This window comes from Megascapheus bottae, chromosome 18, assembly GCF_031878675.1.
Source record: "Megascapheus bottae isolate mThoBot1 chromosome 18, mThoBot2.hap1, whole genome shotgun sequence".
Classification (NCBI taxonomy): Eukaryota; Metazoa; Chordata; class Mammalia; order Rodentia; family Geomyidae; genus Megascapheus; species Megascapheus bottae.
In genome coordinates this window covers 26,911,531-26,938,103 of record NC_143526.1, presented here as the reverse complement: position 1 = coordinate 26,938,103, position 26,573 = coordinate 26,911,531, and the positions used below count along the sequence as shown (strand labels likewise).

The 26,573-nt window shown below is 40.3% G+C and overlaps 1 protein-coding gene across 4 annotated transcripts in view; it reads left to right on the top strand.

Annotated features, from left to right (window-relative positions):
* Ptpra (protein tyrosine phosphatase receptor type A) overlaps nt 1-26,573 on the top strand; it is a 120,515-nt gene that overhangs the window by 68,055 nt on the left and 25,887 nt on the right. For 3 of the 4 annotated variants that reach the window (XM_090352075.1, XM_090352072.1, XM_090352074.1), the window contains 4 exons: nt 1,363-1,389; nt 11,423-11,507; nt 12,653-12,726; nt 12,867-13,003. In XM_090352075.1, the coding sequence (XP_090208201.1) occupies nt 1,363-1,389; nt 11,423-11,507; nt 12,653-12,726; nt 12,867-13,003 (323 nt within the window). The remainder of the gene's footprint in view (nt 1-1,362; nt 1,390-11,422; nt 11,508-12,652; nt 12,727-12,866; nt 13,004-26,573) is intronic. The other variant, XM_090352073.1, reaches the window with a different exon arrangement.

The following is a 26,573-nucleotide window of genomic DNA, read 5'->3' as shown; positions in this document are numbered from 1 at the left end:
AAAAAAAAAAAAAAAAAAAGTTCAAGAGTAGCGCTAAAGCCCTGAGTTCAAGCCCCAAAACTGACAAAGAAAAGAAATGCAGTTTTTAAACTGGACAACTTAGTCAGGCTGTGGCAGCTCACACCTGTAATACTAGGTATTCAGGCTGAGATCACAGTTCAAACCCAGCCCCAGTCTGTAAGACCCTAATTTCCAGTTACCCACCAGAAAACAGAAGTAGTATTGTGGCTCAAGTGGAAGATCTCAGGGACAGCACCCAGGCCCAGAGTTCAAGCCCCACAACCAACAAAAAACAAAGGGCCAAGAGCATTGGCTCACACCTGTAATCCTAGCTACTCAGAAGGCTGCGATCTGAGGATCAAGGTTCAAAGCCAACCCCTCACAAAAGGACTTGGGATTCTTATCTCCAATTAACCATTAGAAAAGGGGGTGTGGGACTTGGTTCAAGGGTAGGGGGCTAGCTTTGATCTGAAGAGCTCTGGGACAACGCCCAGGCCCAGGGACAGTGCCCAACCCAATTCTAGCCTCATGACCAACATGCACAAAGCCCTGGGTTAGATTCCTCGGTACCACATACACAGAAAAAGCTGGAAATGGTGTTGTGTTTCAAGTGGCAGAGCACTAGCTTGAGCATATGTGTCCAACGGCAGTGCCCACACCCTAAGTTCAAGCCCCAGGACTGGCAAAAACAAAGACAAACAAAAAAACCTGACAACTTGTCAGCTAAGAAATAAGAGTTCTGTACTAAAGTCAAGAAGTAAGGGTTTGTCATGAAACTCAGGTTCTTACCTGCAAGGCAAGCATTGTACCACTGAAACCCCAGTCCCCATTGGGTTTTTTTGTTGTTTTTTATTTAGATTTTTTTTCTTCAGTGTTTTCTTTAGTTCCTAATTTTAATATGTCATGACGAAAGAATATTGCACTGTTTCACTATTGGGAATTTTACATATGTCTTTCAAAGTGCATTCTCTGTTAAAACACAATTGTATATGTAGCAATTTGATTTTGTTGCATGTCATCATTTAGATCTTTTATAGCATTAGTTTTCACCTTGTACATTGTAATGATCCAAAAGACAAAGTCAGTTCACTAAGAGCATGCATTTATATTTTTCCTTAAACTTTTTATGGGAACTGCTGTTAAATTGTTTGTGTATTCCAGAAGGCCAGACCACTGACTTAAGTTTAGTGAACTTGAGACATTTGTTTCCAGTTATTGAAAGACTTCCCAACTCTGCTCCAACACTGAATATGGAGAAAAGTATCTGTATTCCTGGAGCTTTGTTTTGTTTTATCTTCAACTGAATAGTAATGTTTTCCTCTAACCTGAGTGAATGTTTTCTATTTTTCACTTATTACACAGGTAATTCTGACTCAAAGGACAGAAGAGGTGAGCTGCTCACCTTTGTGTGTCATCCTTTTTCCATAGTGTATACTGTCCATTCATGTTTCCTCTGCTCACAGTCTATTCAAATCTAGTGCATCTATGTTTGTGATATGTTTTCATGTTAATCTGAAATAAGAATTAAGAAATGAGGTTTAGGGCCAGGAGTTTGGCCTAGTGGTTAAAGTACTTGCCTAGCATGCATGAAGACCCGGGTTTGATTCCTTGGTACCACATACATAGAAAAAAGCCAGAAGTGATGCTGAGGCTCAAGTGGTAGAGCTCTAGCCTTGAGAAAGTCCAAGGACAGTGCTCAAGCCCTGAGCTCAAGCCCAGGACTGGCAAAAAAAAAAAAAAAAAAGAAAAAGAAATGAGGTTTAACATATTTTTAGATGTAGATAAATATTTAGATTCTGACAGTTTTGACATTTTAGTAAGTAACAATACTATTTCACTAGTTCATGCCCCCTTGTTAATATTACCCTTTGATACTATTTGGTCATAATTTATGAGGCAGTGACATAAAATAATACAACATTCTAAGAAATGTTCTTTGAGTTTAGAAAATAATACTCTGAAGGAGTACTCTCATGATAGTTTTATTGTCTAATCAGATTTTCTCAGATTTTTTTCTGATTTTATTTACAATGTTCAAATTACTTGAATCAAGGCTAGGAGTTTGGCCTAGTGGTAAGAGTGCTTGCTTAGCATGCACAAAGCCCTGGGTTTGATTCCTTGGTACCACATACATAGAAAAAGCTGGAAGTGGTATTGTGGTTCAAGTGGTAGAGCACTGGATCTTGAGAAAGTACAAAGGCAATGCTCAAGTCTTGAGTTCAAGCCCCGGGACTGGCAAAAAAAAATAAAAATAAATAAATAAATTACTTGAAACATGTTCAAGTAAAAAGTCATTGGGTTAGAAAAGTGAATATTTTGGTGTGTCTGTGTGTTGGGCTTGAACTCAGGATCTAGGAGCCACCCCTGAGCTTTTTGCTCAAGGCTAGCACTGTACTACTTGAGCCACTTTTAGCTTTTTTATAGAGATTTAAGTCTCATGGATTTCCCTGTCTTTACTGGCTTTGAACTGTGATTTCAGATTTCAGCCCAGTGAATATTCTGAGTTTTTTCATGTTGTATTTATCTGCCACAGTGAGGGATAATGAGATTCTTTATTTTCCCCTTGCTTTTGCAGCCCTTGCTTTCCTAAACTCAGTAAGCAAACATAGATGAACAGAGTGAGTTCCTCTAGCTTCACCCACTAGATTCTCCCTAGTAGATGTAGATTTGATTTGTATTGCAAGACTTGTGATTTTTTTCTAAGATAGCTCTTTTAATCAGTCTTAAAGTCAAAAGTCACCAGGAGCAGTAGCTCAGGCCTGTAATCCTAGCTACTCAGGAGGCTGAGATCTGAGGATGATTATCTCCAGTTAATCACAAGAAAATGGGAAGTGGGGCTGTGGCTCAGGGTTAGGGTGGGAACCTGGAGCTGAAGAGCTTAGGGAGGGCACCCAGGCCCAGAGAAACCCCAAGACCCACCGAAAAAAAAAGTCGGAAATCAAAGTGAGGCTTGGGAGTTTGGCCTAGTGGTAGAGTGCTTGCTTAGCATGCCCAAAGACCTGGGTTCAATTTCTCAGTACCATATACATAGAAAAGCTGGAAGTGGTGCTGTGGCCCAAGTGGTAAAATGCTAGCCTTGAGAAAAAAGCCTAAGGCAGTACTCAGGTGCTGAGTTCAAGCCCCAGGACTACCCGTCTCCCCCCCCCCCACCAAAAAAAAAAAGTCAAAGTAATAGTTTCAAGTTTAAAAATGAGATATATGGGGCTGAGAGTTTGGCCCAGTAGTAGAGTTCTTGGCTAGCATGCATGAAGGCCTGGGTTCGACTCCTTGGTACCATATACACAGAGAAAACTAGAAGAGGTGCTATGGCTCAAGTGGTAGCACTCTAGCCTTGAAAAAGCCCAAGGATGGCCGGGAGTTTGGCCTAGTGGTAGAGTGCTTTCCTAGCATGCACTAAGACCCGGGTTCGATTCCTCGGTACCACATACATAGAAAAAAGCTGGAAGTGGTGCTGAGGCTCAAGTGGTAGAACTCTAGCCTTGGGAAAGTCCAAGGACAGTGCTCAGGCCCTGAGCTCAAGCCCAGGACTGGCAAAAAAAAAGAAAAAGCCCAAGGACCAATGCTTAGGCCCTGAGTTCAAGTCCCAGAAATGGCAAAAAAAAAAAAAAAGATATATGACTCTTAGTGTATATTTTCAGAATAACTACCCTTTCTTACTCCCAACATGCTTATTTTATTTAGCTACTGTTTAAGTAATTTTAATATTATAATGGAAAAGAAACAAGACAGTGGCACAATGCTTGCCCACCATAGGCAAGGCCCTAGTTACCATTCCCATCACCAAGAAAAGGAGGAAGGGAAGAAGGAAGAAAATTACCTTAATTATCATCATTATTGTTAAATGTGACATATGGGAAGTTTACTATAAGGGAATCTCCTTTTTAAACCAAACAGGAAACACAAAGGCATACAGACTCTTAGTCTCTAACACCTCATATGTAATGCTTTATTTTGTTTTTTTTTTAAACCAGAGCTAATCTTTAAAAATACTGTTGTAAATTTTTCTTTTTTTATTATTTTGGTGCTTCATTAAACCCATGACCTCTGTCATGCTAAGCCTGTGTTCTACCGCTGAGTTATACCCCAGTTCCATAATGTTCTACTTTTAGAACCAAATGCTTTTTTAAAAAATGAGGCAACTGTTCAGAAATATTTGCATTACAATAGGTTTGATAAGCAAATTATGTGAATTAAGGTTATAAGTTTTTATGCTCTAGGCTGCTTTTAAACAGCAAGGGCTGGTGTTTAAATTGTCAGAGCAGAAAAGAATAAAGGAAGTGAAGTAGGAAGGCAATTTTTCTTTCTCTCTTTGTCTCCAAGAAACCAGTTATTTTCTCATGTATGTTACTTTTTAAGTGTATTCCAACTTACTTGGGTAGAAGTAATTTGTTGTTGTTGTTTAAAGTATGAGGGGCAAGGAGTATGGCCTAGTGGTACTTGCCTACTATGCAGAAGCCCTAGGTTGGATTCCTTGATATTGCATACATAGAAAAAGCTGGAAGCAGTATTATGGCTGTAGTGGTGGAGTGCTAGCCTTGAAGAGCTCAGGGACAACATCAGACCCAGAGTTCAAGTCCCAAGAAAGTATGAGGAAGCCAAGTGCTAGGGGCTCCCACCAGTAATCCTAGCTACTCAGGAAGGGTCATGGTTCAAAGCCAGCCCAGGCAAGAAGGTCCATGAGAGTCTTACTTTTTTTTTTTTTTTGGTCAGTCATGGGGTTTGAACTCTGGGCGTGGGCACTGTCCCTGAGCGCTTCAGCACAAGGCTAGCACTGTATTACTTGAGCCACAGCCACAGTGCCACTTCCAGTTTTCTGGTGGTTAATTGGAGATAAGAGTCTGACAGACTTTTATACCTGGGCTGGCTTTGAACTACAATCCTCAAATCCACTGGTGCCTAGCTTGAGACTCTAACCTGCAAAAAGCCAGAAGTAAAGCTATGGCTCAAGTGATATAATGATAGCCTTAAGCAAAACAACTAAGGAACAGCACCTAGGCCCCTTAGTTCAAGCTCCAGGACTGACACAAAAGAAAAAAAGTAGTCAGGTACGATGGCTTACGCTTGTAATCCTAGCTACTCAGAAGACTGAGATTTGAGAATCACAGTTCATAGCCAGCCCAGGCACTACAATCCATGAGAATCTTATCTCCAGTTAACCACCAGAAAACTGGAAGTGGCGCTGTGGCTCAAGCTGAAGAGCTCAGGGACAGTGCCCAGGCCTAGCGTTCAAGCCCACACCCAACAAACAAAAAAAAAAAAGGAAAGAAAAGAAGGAAAAGAAAAAAGTAGGAGGGGCTGAGATATAGGACAATGGTAAAACAGTCACCTAACATACATGAGATTTTAGGATCTATCCTGCACTACTACCAGCCAAAAAGCCAATGTATAAATAAAAATTATGTATATAAGTACATATATATGTGAATGTATATATATATCTAACATAAAATTAACCACCTCAATAATTTTTAAGTGTACCAATGACATTAGGTATATTTACATCATTGTATAATCATTTCCAAAGCTTTTATTATCCCAAATTGAAAACATCTTCCTTTTCTTTTTAGAAAGCATTTTTGCTGGTATCAGATGGGATGATTGGTATTAACAATTTACTCATGTATAAAATAGAATTAATCTATGCCAGCAACATATGTATTTAAATGCTAATGCTTATTACTTAATTTTGAACATCTGGCTAGCTACCTTCCATATTCCTTTATAATTGTTAACTCTCCTTGTAGTCATAAACAATACTGAAGTTTCATGCCTTCCTGACATTCATCTCTCTTGCTCACTTACTTGACCTTTCCTACCTCATCTTAAATAATAGAACAGTCTACCCTGTTCTCTTTTGCTCTGCCTTACTTTTCTTCTTAGTATGTGTTCATATTATAGATTTCCTTTATTATCCTGTTCACAAAAAGAAGAGTTTTTCTTTATTCACTAGTATATCCTCAGAGCTCACAGAGCTAAATCCTTGACCCTAAACAGTAGCTTAGGCATACTTGGAAATGACTTGAACCCATATCCCCAAGGAACTTCCTACTCAATGAAGATATAATCAGTATCTTTAGATCAATGTGGTAGGATCATAAAGAACCCATAGAGTGTAATAGAAAGTATACAAAAGCTGGTGCGGTGGCTCACACCTGTAATCCTAGCTACTCAAGAGGCTGAGATCTGAGGATCAAGGTTCAAAGCTAGCCCAGGCACTAAGGAATGTGAGACTCTTTTTATCTCCAATTAACTGCTAGAAAATGGGAAGTGGGCTGTGGCTCAAGGGGTAGGGTGGTAGCCTTGAGCTGAAGAGCTCAAAGATAGTGCCCAGGCCTAGAATTTAAGCCCCATGACCCACCAAAAAAAAAAAAAGTATACAAAAGCCTGGCACCACTGGCTCATGCCTATGATTCTAGCCACTCAGGAGTCTCAAATCTACAGGATGAAGGTTTGAAGCTAGCCCTAGCAGAAAAGTCAGTGGGATTCATATCTCCATTTGGCCAATAAAATGCTAAACTGGAGGTATGGCTCAAATGGTAGAACACTAGCCAAGCAAGCACAAGACCCAGAGTCTAATTTTTTTTTTACCAGTCCTAGGACTTGAACTCAGGACCTGGGCACTTTGAGCTTTCTCAAGGCTCTACTACTTGAGCCACAGCATCACTTCCAGCTTTTTCTGTGTATGTAGTACACAGAATTGAACCCAGGTTCACTCTACCACTAGGCCATATTCCCAGACCTCAAATGTCTTTTAATTATTTCCTTAGAGTACCCCATTAATGCCTCCTTAAAATACTTTCCTCTGTGACTGGAATTTAATAAAGACATTTTATGATAAACCACTACTACTTTTATTCACTCATACAATATAATCCAGTATTGTTAGCACCTAGTGAGGTCCTTTCCTGGGCTTTTTTTCTTTTTTCTTCTTTCTTCTCTTTTGGTTGTTGTTGTTGGCCATAGTGCTTGAACTCAGGGCCTGGGCACTGTCCGTAAACTCTTTTGCCCAAAGCTAGTACTCTACCACTTTGAGCCTTAACTCCACTTCTGGCTTTTTTGAGTGGTTAATTGGAGATAAGAGTCTCACAGGGACTTTTCTGCCCAGCTGGCTTTGAACAGCGATTCTCAGATCTCAGCCTACTGAGTAGCTAGAATTACAGGTGTGAGGCACTGGCACTGGCATCTGTGCTGGGTTTTAAGGTATACAGGAGAAAAAAGTTACCCTTGCTCTGGTGGAGCTTATAGTATAAAGAATGGACACTTTGTAATTATTTGTTTGATTATAGTTGATTAATAAATATGAGAGGTATAATCAAGGGAAATAACAGGGTGCTATTTATGAGACTAGCGCAAAATATAGCTAACAACTGAGTACATAGCGTGTGCTGGTTACTGTGCCAAGAAGTTTACATGGATGATCTCATTTAATCTTCAGAATATCTTCTGTTGAAGTGGTAAATTTAGTATTAGGAAGTGAAAGACCTCTGAGAAAAATGACACTTAAAATAAGAGTTGGATGAGTAGGAGTTAGCCAGATAAAGAATACAGATAGGCCGTGTGACTCATAGGAATAACATATTCAGAGGCGTAAGGATGAACAAACAGCATAGAGAGATGTAAATGCTGGTGATTGCTGTTTAGTGGGCAAGGAAAGTCTAGTGGAAAATAGAGTAGGTAGGGGCTAATTTAGGGAGTTTTTTAGAGGCCAGGGCAAGATTTGATTTCATTCTAAAGACACAGGAAGCTATTGCAGAAGGACATAATCTGATTTGCTCCTATACAGATCACTCTGGTATTTTTACAAAATGGATTGCCAGAACTTACTAAGGTGGTGTAAGTAAGAGAATTCTAGAGGTGAATGTTGATGATGGTAGAAAATGGAGAAATGGCAGACATCCAGGTGCCAGTGGCTCACACTTGTAATTGTAGCTACTCAAGAGGCTGAGATCTAAGGACCCAGATTCAGAGACAGCCTGGGAAGATAAATTTCTGAGATAAATTTTCTATTCTCCAGTGAACCACCAAAAAGCTAGAAATGGAGCTGTGGATCAAGTGGCAGAGTCCTAGTCTTGAACAACAACAACAAAATGTTCAGGAATATTATCCAAGCCCTGAGTTCAAACACCCAGACAAACATAAAAATATCAGTAGGGGAGTGGGGAAGGATAGATTTATGGTATTGGTTCTAGCCCTAAAATATATTACTTGCTGTGGGTTAGATATAGAAGATAAATATGAAGAAGAAATAGGGCCAGGAGCGGGACTTAGTGATAGAGTGCTTGCTAGCATACATGAAGACCCAGGTTCAATTCCTCAGTACCACATACATAGGAAAAGCCAGAAGTGCTGTGGCTCAAGTGTTAGATCACTAGCCTTGAGATAGACCAAAGATAGTATTCAGGCCCTGAGTTCAAGCCCCAGGAGTAGTGAAGAAGAAGGAGAAGAAGAAGAAATAATAATAATAATAATAATAATAATAATAATAATAATAATAATAATAATAATAGAGATATTACTTGATCAAGAGGGTAGAAAAGTATGTGACCACAGAAGGGTGGAAGAAAGGTTTAAACAAAAAGTTTGTTTTGCCTATGAAATTTCAAAGTAGAGATAGATGGTCAGTAAGTGAGAGGGCAGACCAAAAGTGTAAAACATGGTTATTGCTTGGGAATTACTTGTACTTACAGTCATCTATCTTATAAGAAAAAGAATATAGAAAAGATGACCAGGCACAGAGCTGAACCATTCCCACAGTAGAAGAGCTAGTACTGGAAGACAAACAAGTAACAAAGGAGAACAGTAAAGAGAAAGAAAATCAGAAGAGTGCTTTATTGTGGAAAGTCTTCAAAGAGGAGGAATGGTTATCCAGTTTGAATCTTCGTTTTAAGATGAGAGTTACATACATAGTACAAACAAACATAGTATATTTGAAAATTATCATCAGTATGGCTAGAGATATGGCTCGAGTGTTATAACACCTACCCAGTAGGCAATTATTTTTGGCAGTAATTGAACTGCAGAAAATTGCCATCAGCAAACATGGTATAACATCTCCTGTCCCTTAAAAAAATAAAAACAAAATGAGAGTAGAAGGTATACAACTGTAATCCTTGCACTTTAGCACGTGGGTGGCAGAGGCAGATGAATCATGAGTTCCTAGACCATATAGCAAAACCTTTCAATTAAAAAAAAAAAAGACTTTATTAAACTGGGGGCTGGTAGCTCATGCTTATACATCATAGCTACTCAAGAAGCTGAGATCTGATGATCATTGTTCAAAACCAACCCAGGAAGAGAAGTCTTTTTCTTTCTTTTTTTTTTTTCTTTTTGCCAGTCCTGGGCTTGAACTTAGGTCCTGGACACTATCCTTGAGCTTCTTTTTGCTCAAGGCTAGCACACTACCATTTGAGCCACAGCTACACTTACAGCTTTTCCTGTTTATATGGTACTAAGCAATTGAATCCAGGGCTTCATGCATGATAGGCAAGCACTCTACCACTAAGCCACATTACCAGCCCTATAAATTTGGAGGGTGTGTGTGTGTGGGTGTGAGTGTGTTTAGTGTTGTTTTGTTTTTGCCAGTCCTGGGCCTTGAACTCAAGGCCTGGGCACTGTCCTTGAGCTTTTTCAAGGCTACCGCTCCACCACTTAAGCCACAGCACCACTTCCTACTGCTTCTTTTCTCTGCATGCTGTCATGTAAAAGTCCTCATGAAGGAATCACTATCTCCTTCTTCCCTCTATCTTTTACTGCATTTAGGCTTTCTCATCCTTACTCAACTGAAACCACTCTAGCTGCTATTCTGTCAAATCTAATTTATTTCTCTGTCTTCATCCTATTCCATCTCTCAGCAGGATTTCATTGAGTTGATTTTTTCCTCTTTGAAAAACTGCTAAGCAGTTCTCCTTCCCCACAGAATGCGTTTTGTTTTGGGGAGGGGGGTTTGTTTTTTTTTTTTTTTTACTGCTGGTCTGCCTGAGCACTTTTCTGTTCCTAGTATTCACAATGTGGGAGGCCTAAAATACAGTTACTATTTCCTTTTTTTTTTTTTTTTTTTTTTGGTGGGTCATGAAGCTTGAACTCAGCCTGGGTGCTGTCCTTGAGCTCTTCAGCTCAAGGATACTGCCCTACCCTTGTGCCAAGCCCCACTTCCCATTTTCTAGAGCTTCATTGGAGATAAGAGTCTCAGGTCCTTTTGTGCTGGGGGGCTGGCTTTGAACCTTGATCCTCAGATCTCAGCCTCCTGAGTAGCTAGGATTGCAGGCATGAGCTACTGCATGCCCCGGTACTGTTTTTTTTTTGTTGTTGTTGTTTTGCCAGTCCTGGGCTTGAGCTCAGAGCCTGAGCACTGTCCTTGGACTTTCTCAAGGCTAGAGCTCTACCACTTGAGCCTCAGCACCACTTCCGGCTTTTTTCTATATGTGGTACCGAGGAATCGAACCCGGGTCTTCATGCATGCTAGGCAAGCACTTTAACCACTAGGCCAAACTCCCGGCCATCAGGTACTGTTTTCTAAACATTTTTGGATGAATTCTGCCAAAAGGTTGAATCAAATAAGAATGGGAATGTTCAGTGATTGTATATAGAGATTCCCTTCTTGAATACTTGTTAAACATGTCAATTGAAATATGGTGTAAAAAATCAATGTTAATAAATTCTTTAAATAAAAAATAGATCATCAAAAAAAATGGGATTGTTGCCAAACATTGATTTGGCAATGTGCCTTAGTGAGCTATATAAGAAATGGGGTTAGGTGGAAAGGGAGCCAGGTTCTGTGGAGTGGTGTGAAACTTGCCTAGTTTTAAGTTAGTTAGCCTTTTTTTATAGTTGGGGTCCTGGCAAAAGGTGGCAGAGGAAACAGGATATGGGAAGAAGTAGAAGGAAACAAACAGCAGTTTGGGATATATGGTATCTAAAGCTTTAATGGTGTCTTGTTTTTGAATTTTTTTTTTCCTTTCCCATATTCCTCTAGAGAAAGCCCACTGAGGCTGAGAGAATAACACTGACCCTGCACACCCACCACCATGGTTTGCTATGTTTGTGCATCCCTGAGTACTTTTTGTATGCCCAAGTATTGTTTCAGGCTCAAATGATATAGCTATAAATAAAACAGTCTTTGCCTTCAGTAACTTTTATTCTAATGCAGAGAGACAGAATAAACAAATTTATAATGTTGGTCTCTTCTTCCTCCCCTACCTCATACCCTCCCCATTAGCCCTAAGGTAAAGGGGAAGTACTTTTCCCTGGCATACTCTTCCCTCACTCTCTTTTGTTCTTATTCTCACTCTGTGTGTGTGTATTCCATAACTTGCATCAACAAAAGCATTAACCAAGCCCTTTTTCACCAGTGAGTTTTTCTCATCATCCAATTTCAGACCTCCATTGCACAGCATGATAATGACTTGTCTTTTCTTGGTTTCAGATGAGACTCCAATTATTGCAGTGATGGTGGCCCTGTCCTCTCTGTTAGTGATCGTGTTTATTATCATAGTTTTATACATGTTAAGGTAAGTGTACTGTTTCTGTATTCTCTTTTTAGACTTTCTTCTAATACCCTGGTGTCTCAGTAAATTTACCCACACAGTCCAGAAGACTAGAAGTAAAAATAATAAGTAGATACTTTCATAATAGTGCTAAGATTAAAATTTTATTTAGAATTGGCTGAAAAGTTCTGAATAGTCCTACTTAAGCTCTAGCCCCTCCTTGGTTTCTGTCTTTCCAAACCAAATCTCAGTTCGGTTCAACCTAAAGCCCAGAATGGTAGTTCAGATGTTGGAGGAAGAAACCACAGCCATTGTTCAAGATCTTCAGTTTTAGCCCTTTTGAAGCAAAGAACCTAGAGAGATGACATGCACAACAAAAGCCTACTTTATGTCTAGTTGGGGTTTGCCCCCAAACCTTCTAGAACTGCTGACCCTGACATGCTGAGCTGAGTAATGCACACTACAGGATTCTTCTTTGTAACCTTCTTTCAGAGGTCTCTAGACCATGACCCCTCAGTGAACAAGAACAAGGACAGACAACCAAAAAAAAGAAGAGGGTAGTGCATTTGTCACCTTCCTGCTAAAGTTGTTACCCTGATGACCTGGATTAAACTCTGCCTTATTTTTGTCCTAACTTGCTCAGTACTCCCTCTGTTCTTCTATAGGAATAGGAGGGGGCCTTGTATGTATTTCTCCCCCATCCCCCACTTGTGTCTCCATCAGATCTTTGTCCACCTAGTGTAGAGATCTGAATCTCTAAGAGCTTCTAAGCTACACTTGGGTAGCACCAGGATTTTGCTTCATATAGATCTTCCTGTCTCTCCCTGCTATATACCATACTGTTTCTCTACCTAGAGTAACTGTGCTCTAGTGAGTTCTGGAAGTAGAAGAGTACACAGAGGAGCCAAATAAAAACTAGACGATATCCATGGTGTTACCTCGGTTGGATTCTAGGGTAAGGATAAGCAGAATAAGCAAGGAACTTAGTCACCAGAGAATAGAGCTGTCTAAGCTGTACATGACCTATCTCTCAAAAAAAAAAAAAAAAAGTCTGATTATTTGACAAAAGAGGTTTAAGAAGATTGTGTTAATAAGCAAAAATACAAAGCCAGTGATTGGCTTCTTCTGCCTTTGTACACAGTTTTTCATTATAAACATTGTTTCATTAGGTTTAAGAAATACAAGCAAGCTGGGAGCCATTCCAATTCTTTCCGCTTATCAAATGGCCGCGCCGAGGATGTGGGTAAGGCAGGGGAGACCTTCATAGGGAAAATCCAAGAAATTAGGTGTTTCTCCATCCTTTTAAAAGAGTAAGACTATTACTCCAGAAAAGGGACGGCAACCCCAGGGTACCTCACTGACCTTTCCCTTTGTGTACTACAGAGCCCCAAAGCGTGCCACTTCTGGCCAGATCACCAAGCACCAACAGGAAGTACCCACCCCTGCCTGTGGACAAGCTGGAAGAAGAGATTAACCGAAGAATGGCTGATGACAATAAGCTCTTCAGAGAAGAATTCAATGTGAGTTCATTGTTAAGGCTTGTGTGGCATCGGGGAAAAAGGCAGACCTAAAGTCAGGCCTTTTCATTCTGAAGTAGAAAATTGGTTTTTAATGGCTAATAGAGGAATTTTCTACCAGGTTTGTCTCACTCCCTTGCTGTTTGACCCTATAGACAGGAAATTAAAAAAGATTTATTTCATCTCCCCCATGTTCCCATCCATCATCACATCTGTTACTTCATTTGTCTGTTGTGTACCAGGTAACATTGCAAGTGACAGGGATTTAGTAGCCAGTCTACTCTGAAGGAATTCACTGCCATGAGGGAAATCCTTATAGTGAGAACAGAAATAATTAGTTCAGACAACCATCTGGACATGAAAGACTGGTCATAGTTGAAGGATTACATATTAAAATGTGACTTCTTTATTTTTTTAATGGTAGTGGGGTTTGACCTCAGGGGTTTTTTGTTTTGTTTTGTTTTTGTTTTTTTGTTTTGTCAGGTATGGGGCTTGACTTGGCCTGGGCATTGTCCCTGAGCTCTTCTACTTAAGACTACTGCCCTACCCTTGAGCCAAGCCCCACTTCCCATTTTCCAGAGGTTACTTGGAGATGAGAGTCTCTGGTCCTTTTGTGCTAGGGCTGGCTTTGAACCTTGATCCTCAGATCTCAGCCTCCTGAGGAGCTAGGATTACAGGCATGAGCCACCGCACCGCACCTGGTCTTGTGCTTGTCCTTGCTTAGTTTACTTGTTTAGCTGGTACTCTACCACTTGAGCTGTATCTCCAACCTTGTTTTTTTGATGCTTATTTTGATAATGGAGCCTTAAAGGATTTTCTGCCTAAGCCAACTTCAAACAGCAATCCTCTGGATATCAACCTCTTGATATCCTAGGATTATAGTTGCGAGCCACCAGTGCTATCAAGAGAGACTTTAAATATAGAGTCTAGTCCAGGGGATTCCATGTCCACAATAAATAGGAGTAAATCAATATGGAAATTGGGACTATGTCAGACAAAGAGCACAGGCCTTGTAACTCTCCAGAAAGCATAACATGTAAACTACCAGTTTGTGATCCCCACTTGCCAGGTCAAAAGAACTTCCTTGAAGAAGCAGCAGAGGTAGCAGGAAAAGGGAACTAGAGAACATTCAAGAATCTGAAAATAGCAGGAACAAATTGTTAGCAGTGAAGGGAAGACACACTGAGAAAATTAAGGAAGAGGTTATTCAATAACCTTAGAGAAGAAGTTAAAGAAGTTGTAAGAGCTAGGCACCAGTAGCTCACACGTATAATCCTAGCTTCTCAGGAGGCTGAAATCTAAGGAGTTCGGTTCAAAGCCAGCCTGGGCACGAAAGTATGTGAGACTCTTATGGTGCCGTGGCTCAAAGCTGTAGAGCACTAATCTTGAACTGAAGAGCTCAGGGACAGGCCCAGAGTTCAGTCCTATGACCAAAAAAAAAAAAGAGTTGTTAAGAGATAAAACCAAGAGAAGGCTAGGCCAGCAGTGACATTGTCCATAAAGAACTGAACACTACCTGACTTAAGTAAATATAGCCCCTGTATATATCACTTCTATAATAAAAAAATTTTAAGCATAAAAAAGGCTAGGCCAGATTATTGATAGAAGAGCTATCTGGTCACTGGTGGCTCACACCTATCATCCTAGCAACTCATGAAGCTATTATCTAAGGATCATACTTCAAGGCCAGCCTGGACAGGAAAGTCCATGAGGCTCATGTCCAATAAACTCACAGAAAGCCAGGAGTGGCACTGTGGCTTAAAGCGGTATAGCACTAGCCTTGAGCCAAATAGTCTCCAAGTTCGAGCCCCAGAACTAGGGAAAACACAAGAATATATAGAAGGGAGGCAAGACTTGGAGCTAGAGACCATTACAAGGGAAGATGCAAGAGTGAATGGAATACCTTGTACCTTTCTTACTTTATTTTTTAAGCTATTAAAGAAACAATATCATCTAATATTCCTTATTGGTTGAGAACATTTACCTCATCCTGGAACAACATCCCAGCCTCAGCACCACAGCTAGATTTGATAGATATGGTACTATTTAGTTATCTGTAATATTCTGGCTCTGGGTAATGAGGTATGTAATCCTGTTGTCGTATGTTTCCGTGAAATGGACTTTCTATAGTTAATATTTCCTGATATCTCAGTAAATCCTTGGGGAAGAGTAGCATTCCTAGAAGTACAGTAGGCAAATTGAGGTAGATTATAATGGCCATCATATTCATGAACTCTTCAAGTCAGCACTGGGATAACAGAGGAAAAGAGTGACCAACATTGCCTGGATTCTTGGCAGTGAGTGCTGTCTGGTAAATATTCATATGGAGCCTAAGTATTTCTCTCTCTCTTATTCTCATTATTCACTATTCAGGGATCAGCTTAGATTCTGACCTCCAATAAGATAAATAGTGTGATGACTTGCTGGAAGTTCTGTTTACTGAGATTTCAGACCCATTTAAATACTTAACCCTAGAGGAGTCTACTTTCTGTATGGGCCAGAATGTCACACAGAGCCATTTGATACTTTCTTAGATGTTGACATCAGCAGGAAGTTGGCAATAATTTATTGAGGGAGTGGGATATGGGACAGGTGTCTCACCACATCACTCCCATCTTTGATGAGATTCTGGTGTGTAGTTTAGTAGACCTTTCTCCCCAGCTTTTATTGAACTCAGGGCCTGAGCACTATCCTTGAGCTTTTTTGCTCAAGGCTAACACTGTACCACTTTGAGCCACAGCACCACTTCCAGTTTTCTGGGGATTAATTGAAGGTAAGTATCTCATAGACTTTCCTACCCTAGCTGGCTTCAAACCCTGATCATCAGCTCTCAGCCTCCTGAGTAGCTGGAATTACAAGTGTGAGCCACTGGCACCTGTCTACATCAGTTTTACTACCTAGGTTTTGACGGGGAATTGAGGTCACCTGTATTTCTGGTGTTCTGGTCTGTGCTCTAAAGCCCAGTTCTAAGCTAGAATCATGATCCTGCTAATGATCTTGAGCTTGTTGCCTCATCATGAAATTTTTCATTACAGTTCTTCTATTCAGCCTTATCATGAACATTTTAGGGTCTTACTGAGTCTATCAAAGCCTATTACTCTCTGGCCTAGTAAGCTGGAGAATTTTCTACTTTTATTTATTTTTTTTAAACCAGTCTTGGGGCTTGAACTCAGGGCCTGAGTCCTGTCCTTGGGCTTTTTTTCTCAAGGCTAGTGGTCTGCAACTTAAGCCACAGCACCACTTCCAGCTTTTTTCTAGGTATGTGGTACCAAGGAATCAAACCTGGGTCTTCATGCATGCTAGTCAAGCACTCGACCACTAGACCAAACTCCCAGTCCCGAATTTGTATTTTCAGATTATTCAATAAATAGAGCAGGATACATGCATGTAATATATGCTATCTCCAAACTCCAAAGTTTGGCTCAACAAGCATTGTTCCTTCTATCTAATATGGGAATAAAAGTAGAGCAAGGAATAGCAACTAGTCTTCTATGTTGGAGGAGATAAACTGACATGCTAAAAGCTGCTGACCTTCAAACAACTCAGCTGAGGTAACAAAGGTAACAAGCCACTGCTTTTTAGAATTTGATTTTTTTACTGTCTTATATTCAAGATATATAACTTCCTGCTTGTCAGGTTCTGTTGACTTAATGTTATCAGCCTGGTTGTCAGAGTAATGTCACAGAATAAGGTCTTGTGAACCAGTAAGACTGGATCACAGCATAGATACGCCAGGATTATTTACACTGAAGCAGCTCCTTTCATAAAAGGGAAACTTCTTCAGCTAGGCTGCATAACTTAAAGAGTGTGTGTGTGTGTCTGTGTATGTATGTATGTATGTATGTGACCTATTAAAAGGGAGATTCCATGTGTTAATCCGTCAGAAGAATTGCTGGAAAAGCAACTGTCAGTCTGCATCTCCAACTTCAGGATTTTTTGTTGTTGTTGTTGTGCTGTTTTCTTTTTGTCAGTCTTGAACTTAAGGCCTGGGTGCTGTCCCTGAGCTCTTTCACTCAAGGCTAGCACTTTACCACTTTGAGCCATAGTGCCGCTTTCAGTTTTCTAGTAGTTAATTGGAGATAAGAGTCTCATGGACTTTCCTGCCCAGGTTGGCTTTGAACCTATCTGTCTACTTATCTATTATAAGGTAGTATCTCATTTTGTAGCTAAGGCTGGCCTCAAACTCACAATCCACCTGCCCCAGCTTTTGAGTTCTAGGACTACAAACAAATACTACCATGGCTGGCTTCTGTTGACTTTTTTTTTCTCTTTCTTTCTTTCTTTCTTTCTTTCTTTCTTTCTTTCTTTCTTTCTTTCTTTTTTTGGTCAGTCGTAGGGCTTAAATTCTGAGCCTGGGTGCTATCCCTAAGCAATTCAGCTCAAAGTTAGAGCTCTACCACTTGAGACAAAGCACCACATCTCATTTTCTGGTGGTTAATTGGAGATGAGTCTCACAGACTTTTGTTCCAGGCTGGCTTCAAACCAGGATCGTCAGATCTCAGCCTCTTGAGTAGCTAGGATTACAGTCATGAGCCACCAGTGCCTGCCTGGCTTTCATTGACATTCCTGAAGACTGGTGGGAGATGATAGGAAGTATCAATAATAGTACTAGAATTGAGCACTCACTCTATGCTAAGCTCAGAGATGTCCATGGATTATTTCACAGCTGTATAATTCTCTGTAGCACTTAAGATATATAGATATAGATAGTTGTAGGTGCAGCGGTTCACCCCTGTAATCATCGCTACTCAGGAAGCTGAGATCTGAGGATTGAGGTTCAAAGCCCACCCGGATGCTAAAGACCGTGAGACTCTTATCTCTAATTATAACCACTAGAAAATCGGAAGTGGCGCTGTGTCTCAAGAGATAGGGTGATAACCTTGAGCTGTATAGCTCTGGGACAAACACCCAGGCCCAGAATTCAAGCCCCAAAACCAACTACAACAAAAAGATATCTAGTTATCTATGGATGTAGCTTTTTGGTAAAAAGACTTTGGGAGCTTCCATTTGCTTTCTGTAGTGCTCTTTATCCAATGAATTAAAGAATCCCTGTGAGAAACCTCTTCCTCACCTAGCCTGCAAAGGCTCCATTCTAAGTAGCATACCATAATGGTGTTTTGAGTTCCAAGTAATTAATAGCTCAAAGCCAAACCCAATAATCTCTGAAAGATGGTTTCCCCTTTGCCCAGTGCACAGTTACCAATAAATAATAAATGACTAATTTCTTAAAGGAACATGAGGAAGACAAGACTCAAGGTATATGAGTGTTGGTGCATTATGACATAATTGTTCCACATAGTTGTCCGGCCGCCTCCATATTAAAGAGATGAAATTACCCAAGTATAGAAGTTAGATGTCAGAGCCCTTCCCCTAACCAGGGTAGTCTGTAGGACCCCTCAACTAAGCTGAATCATATGCTTCTCATTTTCATATCATTCCGAAATATTATAGTACTTTGCTTACTAGTAGTGTAACTTTCCAGCATGGAGCATGTTGTAGATCCCATCAAGAGTGTAGTGAGGGCCGGGAGTTCGGCCTAGTGGTAGAGTGCTTGCCTAGCATGCACGAAGACCCGGGTTCGATTCCTCGGTACCACATACATAGCAAAAAAAAGCCGGAAATGGTGCTGAGGCTCAAGTGGTAGAGTGCTAGCCTTGAGAAAGTCCAAGGACAGTGCTCAAGCCCTGAGCTCAAGCCCAGGACTGGCAAAAAAAGGAAAAAAAAAAAAAAGTGTAGTGAATGTGTCAGTAGAAAAGTTGAGACTGGCCAGCACCAATGGCTCATGCCTGTAATACTAGCTAGGCTGAGGGCTGAAATCTGAGGATTATGGTTCAAAGCCATTCTGGGCAGGAAAGTCTGTGAGATTTTTATCTCCAATAAAAGAAGGGTGAGAGGGAAGGAAGGAAAAGTTGAACCTGTGAGGACTATGTAACACTTTGATCTGCTCTACTTTATGCTAAGAGTTTTCAGGCTCAAAAAGACAATTGAGAAAATTCAATCAAGAGAGGAATGAGGTTGGGGGGGGGATGCAGTGGCTCATGCCTGTAATCCTCGATACTCAGGAGGCTGAGATCTGAGGATCTCAGTTGAAAGCCAGCCTGGGCACAAAAGGCCATGAGACTCTTATTAACCACCAGAAAACTGGAAGTGGCGCTGTGGTTCAAGGCGTAGGGTAGTAGCCTTGAGCTGAAGAGCTCAAGCTCAGGAACAACATCCAGACCCAGAGTTCAAGTCCTATAACCAAAAAAAAAAAGAAAAGACTAGGGGAGAGGAATAGAAAAAAAGAGCAGGGAAAGGGAAGGAAAGAAGGAAGAACAAAACCAGCATCTAGTGGGAAGGTGTGGAGAGCTGACAGAATTGAAAGGTGAATTCAAGTATCAACCCTTCGGGTCTCCTAGGAAAGTTCCTGTTTCTTCCCAATTTTCTTTCTTTCTTTTCTTTTCTTTTCTTTTTTTTTTTTTCTTTTGGCCAGTCCTGGGCTTGAGCTCAGGGCCTGAGTCCTGTCCTTGGACTTTCTCAAAGCTAGAGCTCTACCACTTGAGCCACAGCACCACTTTCAGCTTTTTTTCTATATATGTGCTAGTGAGGAATCAAACCCGGGTCTTCGTGCATGCTAGGCAAGCACTCTACCACTAGGCCAAACTTCCGGCCCCTCTTTCCAATTTTCAACTGGAAAAGAAAATTTTGCTCAGTGTTAGTTGTTCCTGCTTGAGTCAGTCAGCCCAGAAATACAAGGCAAATGCACCAAACTGGATCAAAGTTCAAAGCCAGCCTAGCAAAAAAAGAATCTTGAGACTCTTATCTCCAATTAACCTGTAGAAAATGAGAAGTAGGGATTAGCTCAAGGATAGGGCAGTAGCCTTGAGCTGAAGAGCTCGGGGACAGCTCCCAGGCCAAGTTCAAGTCCCATGACCCACACAAAAATAAATATATGCCAAATAGCTAAATGACTAATGGTATCTTGTAGCCATCAGGAAATTCTGAACTGTCATTAAAATAAATGTGTCACCTTGGAAAGATACATTATGTAAAAAAACACAATACAAAGCTAGGCACTGATGCCTCATGCCTGTAATCCTAGCTACTTAGAAGGCTTATATCTGAGGACCATGGTTCAAAGCCAGCCAGTCCATAAGACTCTTACCTCCAATTAACCACCAGAAAACCGGAAGTGGCGCTATGGCTCAAGTAGGAGAACACTAGCCTTGAGCTGAAGAGCTCAAGGACATTGCCTGTGCCCAGCATTCAACTCTACGACTGACACAAAAAAGAAAAAAGAAACACATTACAAATGAATATAGATGGCGTAATACAGGGGCTTGAACTCTTCCTGAACACTTGTCCTTGAGCACTGTCCTTTCCTTTGCTTGAGGTTAGTGCTCTAACCACAACTCCACTTCTAGTTTTTTGGTAGTTTATTGGAGATAAGAATCTCACATGCCAGGCACCTATAATCCTAACTACTCAAGAGGCTGAGATCTGAGGATCACAGTTCAAAGCCAACGCAGGCACAAATTTCCATAAGACTCTTACTTCCAATTAACCTCCAGAAAACCAAAACTAACCTTGAACTGAAAGCTCGGGTCTAGCACCCAGGCTCAAAATTTAAGCCCCATGACTGACCAAAAAAAAAAAAAAAGAATTTCACGGATTTCCTGCCCCAGCTGGCTTCAAACTACAATCCTCAGATCTCGGCCTCTAGAGTAACTAGAATTACAGGTATGAGCCACTGGCACCATGCTTCACAGCAAGAATATTCTTTTTATAATATTGTTTAAAAAGGGTTTAGGGAATTTGGTTTGTTCATTTTTTTCTTCAACAGAGCCTTGCTACGTGTAGCCTACTCCAGTCTTGAACTCACTGTTGTTGTTGTTGTTGTTGTTGTTGTTGTTGTTGTTGTTGTTGTTGTTGTTTGCCAGTCCTGGGCTTAAGCTCAGGGCCTGAGCACTGTCCTTGGATTTTTCGCAAGGCTAGAGCTCTACCACTTGAGCCTCAGCACCACTTCTGGCTTTTTCTAAGTATGTGGTATCAAGGAATCGAACCCAGGTCCTGGTGCATGTTAGGCAAGCACTCTACCACTAGGCCAAACTCCCAGGCCTTGAACTCACTTTTATAGCCAATGTTGCCCTCAAACTCAAGATCCTCCTGTCTCATCCTCCTAAGTACTAAGATTACATGTATGCACCATTATACCAGACTTGTTTTTATTTATTTTTTGGGGTTTTTTTAATGAGAAAGTTCATGGTCAGCAGTCTATCAGGAAGCTATATGTCCTGATGTATGTCAGTCAAGGGGTTTGAACTCAGGGTCTAGGCACTGTCCCTGAGTTCTTTGCTCAAGCTAGCAATCTGTCACTTGAGCTATAGGGCCAGTTCCAGTTTTTGAATGGTTAATTGGATATAAGAGTCTCCCAGGGCCTTTTCTGCTCCCAACTGGTCTTGAACCATGATCCTCAGATCTCAGCATCCTGAGTAGCTAGGATTACAGGAGTAAGCCACCAGTGCCCAGCTGCTATTCTTTAAAATGGTTAGGAGGGCTATAGTCAGATTGGTATGCAAAGGTCTGTCACCAAATGGGTTATTGTTCTGGAGAGAAGCAGGACAATGGGTGAACTGAAGAAATAATCAGATAGGACATGACAACTGTTTTCACTCATTTGACAAGCTGAAAAGACACTATCTAGTATTTCTCTAATCCTTATCATAGTTGGAAATTCAGATTAAGGCTTTCATCTAGAACTGTAAACTAGAATTGTTTTATTCATCAGCATTTATCATAGGAAGAAAGCCTTTGAAAGGCCCTTGATGAGAGAGTTTCTTAAAGCATATTCAAGGCTTAAAAAGATAAGGAAATGGGGCCGGGAGTTTGGCCTAGTGGTAGAGTGCTTGCCTAGCATGCACGAAGCCCCGGGTTCGATTCCTTGGTACCACATACTTAGAAAAAAGCCGGAAGTGGTGCTGAGGCTCAAGTGGTAGAGCTCTAGCCCTGAGAAAAATCCAAGGACAGTGCTCAGGCCCTGAGCTTAAGCCCAGGACTGGCAAAAAAAAAAAAAAAAGGAAGGCCGGGAGTTTGGCCTAGCGGTAGAGTGCTTGCCTAGCACACACGAAGACCCAGGTTTGATTCCTTGGAACCAGATACATAAAAAAGCTGGAAGTGGTGCTGAGGCTCAAGTGGTAGAGCTCTAGCCTTGAGAAAGTCCAAGGACAGAACTCAGACCCTGAGCTCAAGCCCAGGACTAGCAAAAAAAAAAAAGAAAAAGAAAAAGAAAAAAAAGATAAGGAAAAACATGATCAACTTTGGATGAAGACTGGAGAAAGAAAAGAGGTAGAGCCAGTGAGATAGCCAGACCTGTGCCTGCTGAGCCTGGCCTTTTAGGATCACAATTCTTGGATTGCCAGATGAAGGCATAGGTGTCATCTTATAATAGGACTATAAGGAGACATCTGAGTTGAAACCAGAACAGAAGAACCTCAACTTGGTGAGCTATACCACCAAATAAATGAAGCCAGCCAAAGGAACTGTGGCAAAAGCTGGGAATGTGGCTTAGTGGTACAGTGCTTGCGTAGCATGCATGAAGCCCTGGGTTTGATTCTTTAGTACCCATAAACAGAAAAAGCCAGAAGTAGTGCTATGATTCAAGTGGTAGAGTGCTAGACTTGAGCTAAAAAGCTCAGGAACAGTGCCCAGGCCCTGAGTTTAAGCCCCTGGACTCAGGGGTGTGGGGGGGGGGGCAGTGAGAGAAACATTCTAATGAAAGTGTGGATTCCAGTTTTGCAAAGGGAAGAAAAGACAGTAATTGACATCTGAGTTTATATTCATCAACAGAAATGTAAAAGAGGCCAGGAATTTGGCCTAGTGGTAGAGTGCTTGCCTAGCATGCATGAAGACCCAGATTTGATTCCTCAGTACCACATACATAGAAAAGCTGGAAGTGGTGCTGTGGCTCACGTGGTAGAGCACTAGCCTTGAGAAAGCCCAAGGACAGTGCTCAGGCTTTGAGTTCAAGCCCCAGGACTGGCACCAAAAAAAAAAAAAAATAGAGATGTAGAAGAAATTATGTATCTGGATATTCTTTTAAGTACAACTATTCTAAAAACTACTGTAGAGAGTAATAAATTCCCCATCACTGCTGATTGTTTTGTGTACTAGTGACTTCAAGATGACAATTAGGCTTCAAACCTGAAAAAGTGAATATTACTCAGCATGTTTAGATCTTAGGCAGCACAGTGAAACAATAAGAAAACAAAGGAAAGACTGTACAGACAAAAACAATGTGAATTTTTTCACTAGGAAACTATTGATTTTAGAAAAATCAGACTTGTCAGATAAATTTAGAATTAGTCATATTAGCAAGGTTTTTTGGTTCAAAGGCAGTATAAAAATGAATGCATTTCTATATATATGCCACAGATAATATAGTAGTATTTTTTTAGACTATGTCATTCATGTAGTATCCAAATGTAAAGTTCCTAAGAATATTTACAGTATTTAGAGAAAATTCAAAGACACTAAAGAAAATAGTTGAGTGAAGGAATAGAATCAATGAATCTAAGACTCAATATTGTAAAGATGTCAATTCTCCCCAAAGTGATACGTAGATTCAATGCAATTCCAATAAAAATCCCAACAGGTTATTTGTGGAACTTGACAAGCTGATTCTAAAATTTATATGGAGGAGAAAAGATCCAAGAATAGCCAAGACATTCCCGAAGAAGAAGAACAAGGTGAGGAGAACTGCCTTACCAGATATAACAAGCTATGATAAAATTTAGTAATTAAGACAGTTTTATATTGACACTGGGATAGACAGATTAGCCCATAAAAAAAAAATAGCCCTAAAGTAGATCCATGTGTAAATAGAAACCTATTTGTGACAAACGTTGTTGCCATTTTGGTTGGGGAAAGGATAGTCTTTACAAGAAATACTTCTGGACAACCAGGCATCCCTCTGGGAGCTTATGAAATGGCATGTTTGTCCCACACCAGACAAAAACATCAATCTAGTTGATATAAGATTGAAATTTAGGGCCAGGAGTTTGGCCTAATGGTAGAGTGCTTGTGTAGCATGCACCAATACCCGGGTTCTATTCCTTGGTGTAACACACACACACACACACACACAACCCAGAAGTAGGGCTCTAGTCTTGAAAAAACCCAAGGATAGTGCTCAGGCCCTGAGCTCAAGCCCAGGACTGGCAAAAAAAAAAAATGAAATTTAAAGGACAGAACTATAAATCATAAAGACAGTACTGTAGGAACATATACTTGTGACCTCACAGTAGGAAAGACATTCTTCAACTTTAAAATGTTGGTAAGCCTTACAATGAATTGACTACATGAGAATGATCAGATTCTATTCATAAATATCAAAAAGGAAAATGAAAGGACAAGTCACAAACTTGGAAAATTACTTTTGTAACACAAATAACAGATGAAGAATGACTAAGTAACCAAACTGCATAAAAAACTAATTAGCCAGGTACCAATAGTTCATACCTTTATGATCCTAGATACTCAGGCGACTGAAATCTGAGGATCATGGTTCAAAGCCAGCCTGGGAAGACAAATCCAAGAGAATCTTATCTCCAATTAGCAAGCAAAAAATTGGAAATGAAGGTGTGGCTCAAGTGGTAAAGCACCAGCCTTGAGCAGAAAAAAAAATCAAAATTAAGAGTGTAAGGCCCGAGTTCATACTTCAAGAAAAAAAAATTAATAAGAATATAATATAAACACTATAGACTTAGGAATGCCCCAAAAGAGGAAACTGTTTTGACTGATAAATCTTAAAAAAAAAAAAAAAGTGAACCTGAGGAAGTGGCACTGTGGTTCAAGTGGTAGAGCAATAGCCTTGAGCTGAAGAGCTCTGGGATAGCACCCAGGCCCAGAGTTCAAGCCCCACAACCAACCAAAAAAAAAAAATGAATCTCATTAATAATCAAAAAAGCATAAATAGAAACTTCATAAAAACTAACAGCAGATTAGGATACAGAACAAATGGAACATTTTACATTGTTAGTAATGATTGTAAATTAGTACAACTATATTGAAGACATCAGGTAAGCTTAAATATGCTCATACCTGAGATTTTTGTGCATAGGTGTATGAGACACATGCAAATTCATACTTGCAGCAGGACAGTTAACTGTAAGCAATCAATATCAGGAGTAGAATGGAGGAAAACATTTGATTTCAAATTGAAACATTAAACAGTAAAGAGATAAGTTAATCCTTAAGAAAATAATGTTCAGCAAAAAATCAAGTTACTCCTTCATTATGATTCCATTTTTATCACAAAGCAGACTGAAGATAACAGAGTATATGGGATAAAATAAAGGTAATTAAAAAGTTCCAAGTTTACTGTGAGAGAATAAGAAAGAGATCAAAAGGGTAGAGGAGCCCAAAAAGAACTTCTTACTTTAATTGAATGATAGATGCACCTTGTTTTAATAAATTTTAAAAATTTAAAAAAAAATAATTTGTTATACCAACAGCTCATAACTGTAATGATAGCTACTCAGGAAGCTAAGATCTGAGGTTCATGGTTCAAAGCCAACCCAGATAGGCAAGTCTGTGTGATTCTTATCTCCATTTAACCTATTACCCTGAAGTGAAGGTATGGCAAAAACAATAGTGTGCTGGCCTTGAACAGAAAAAGCTAAATGTCAGTCCCCAGGCCCTATTGCTGGCATAAGGGGCTTGAGCCTAGGGTCTAGGTACTGTCCCTAAGCTAGCTTGCTTGCTTGCTTGCTTTTTTTTTTTTTTTTTGAGTTGTAGGACTTGAACTTTGAGCCACTTCCAATTTTCTGGTAGTTAATTGGAGATAAGTCTCCCAAATGGAGAGACTTTCATGCCTGGCTTTGAACTGCGATCCTCAGATCTCAGCTTCCTGAGAAGCTAGGATTACAAGTGGCAGTCCCTAAGCTTTTATGCTTCAAGCTAAAACTACCAATTGAGCTGTAACTCAGTTTCATAATTTGTTGGAGATTAAGTGTCTCCCAGATTTTTCTTCCCTATTCTGGCTTTGAGCCCTGATCCTGAGATCTCAGCTTCCTGAGTACCTAGGAGTACAGACATGAGCCACCTGTGACTGGCCGACATGTTTTTCTGCTTGTTTGTTTCAATGATAGAGTTCTTAGCCTTCTTTCCCAGTTAAGGCTTGAGCAAGACGTGAAATGGTTTTTTGGTGCCATCTACTGGATTTAGAGATGCTAGCATCGTCTGACAGTCTGCTTTCTATCTCTGGTCTAGATTTTCATCCTTGACTTAGATTTTATAGTCTAAGCCTTTGAATCTATTGCTATATTCTCCAAGAAAAGTCTTTTCTACCAATGAATGATGGCTGTGGTTTCTTTCAGATTTTCTTTTAGGAGCCTTAGACAAAATTTGTTTTCATTATGACTGGAGTAGAGGGAGGAAAAGATGTTAATATGAGCATATGAGGCAGTAGTCATGGTTGTTTCTGACTTTTCTGTACTAAAAAGTGCCTTTAAGAGTCTTTATGTCAGGGCCAGGACTGTGGCCTAGTAGTAGAGTGCTTGCCTAGTATTCATGAAGCCCTGGGTTTAATTCCTCA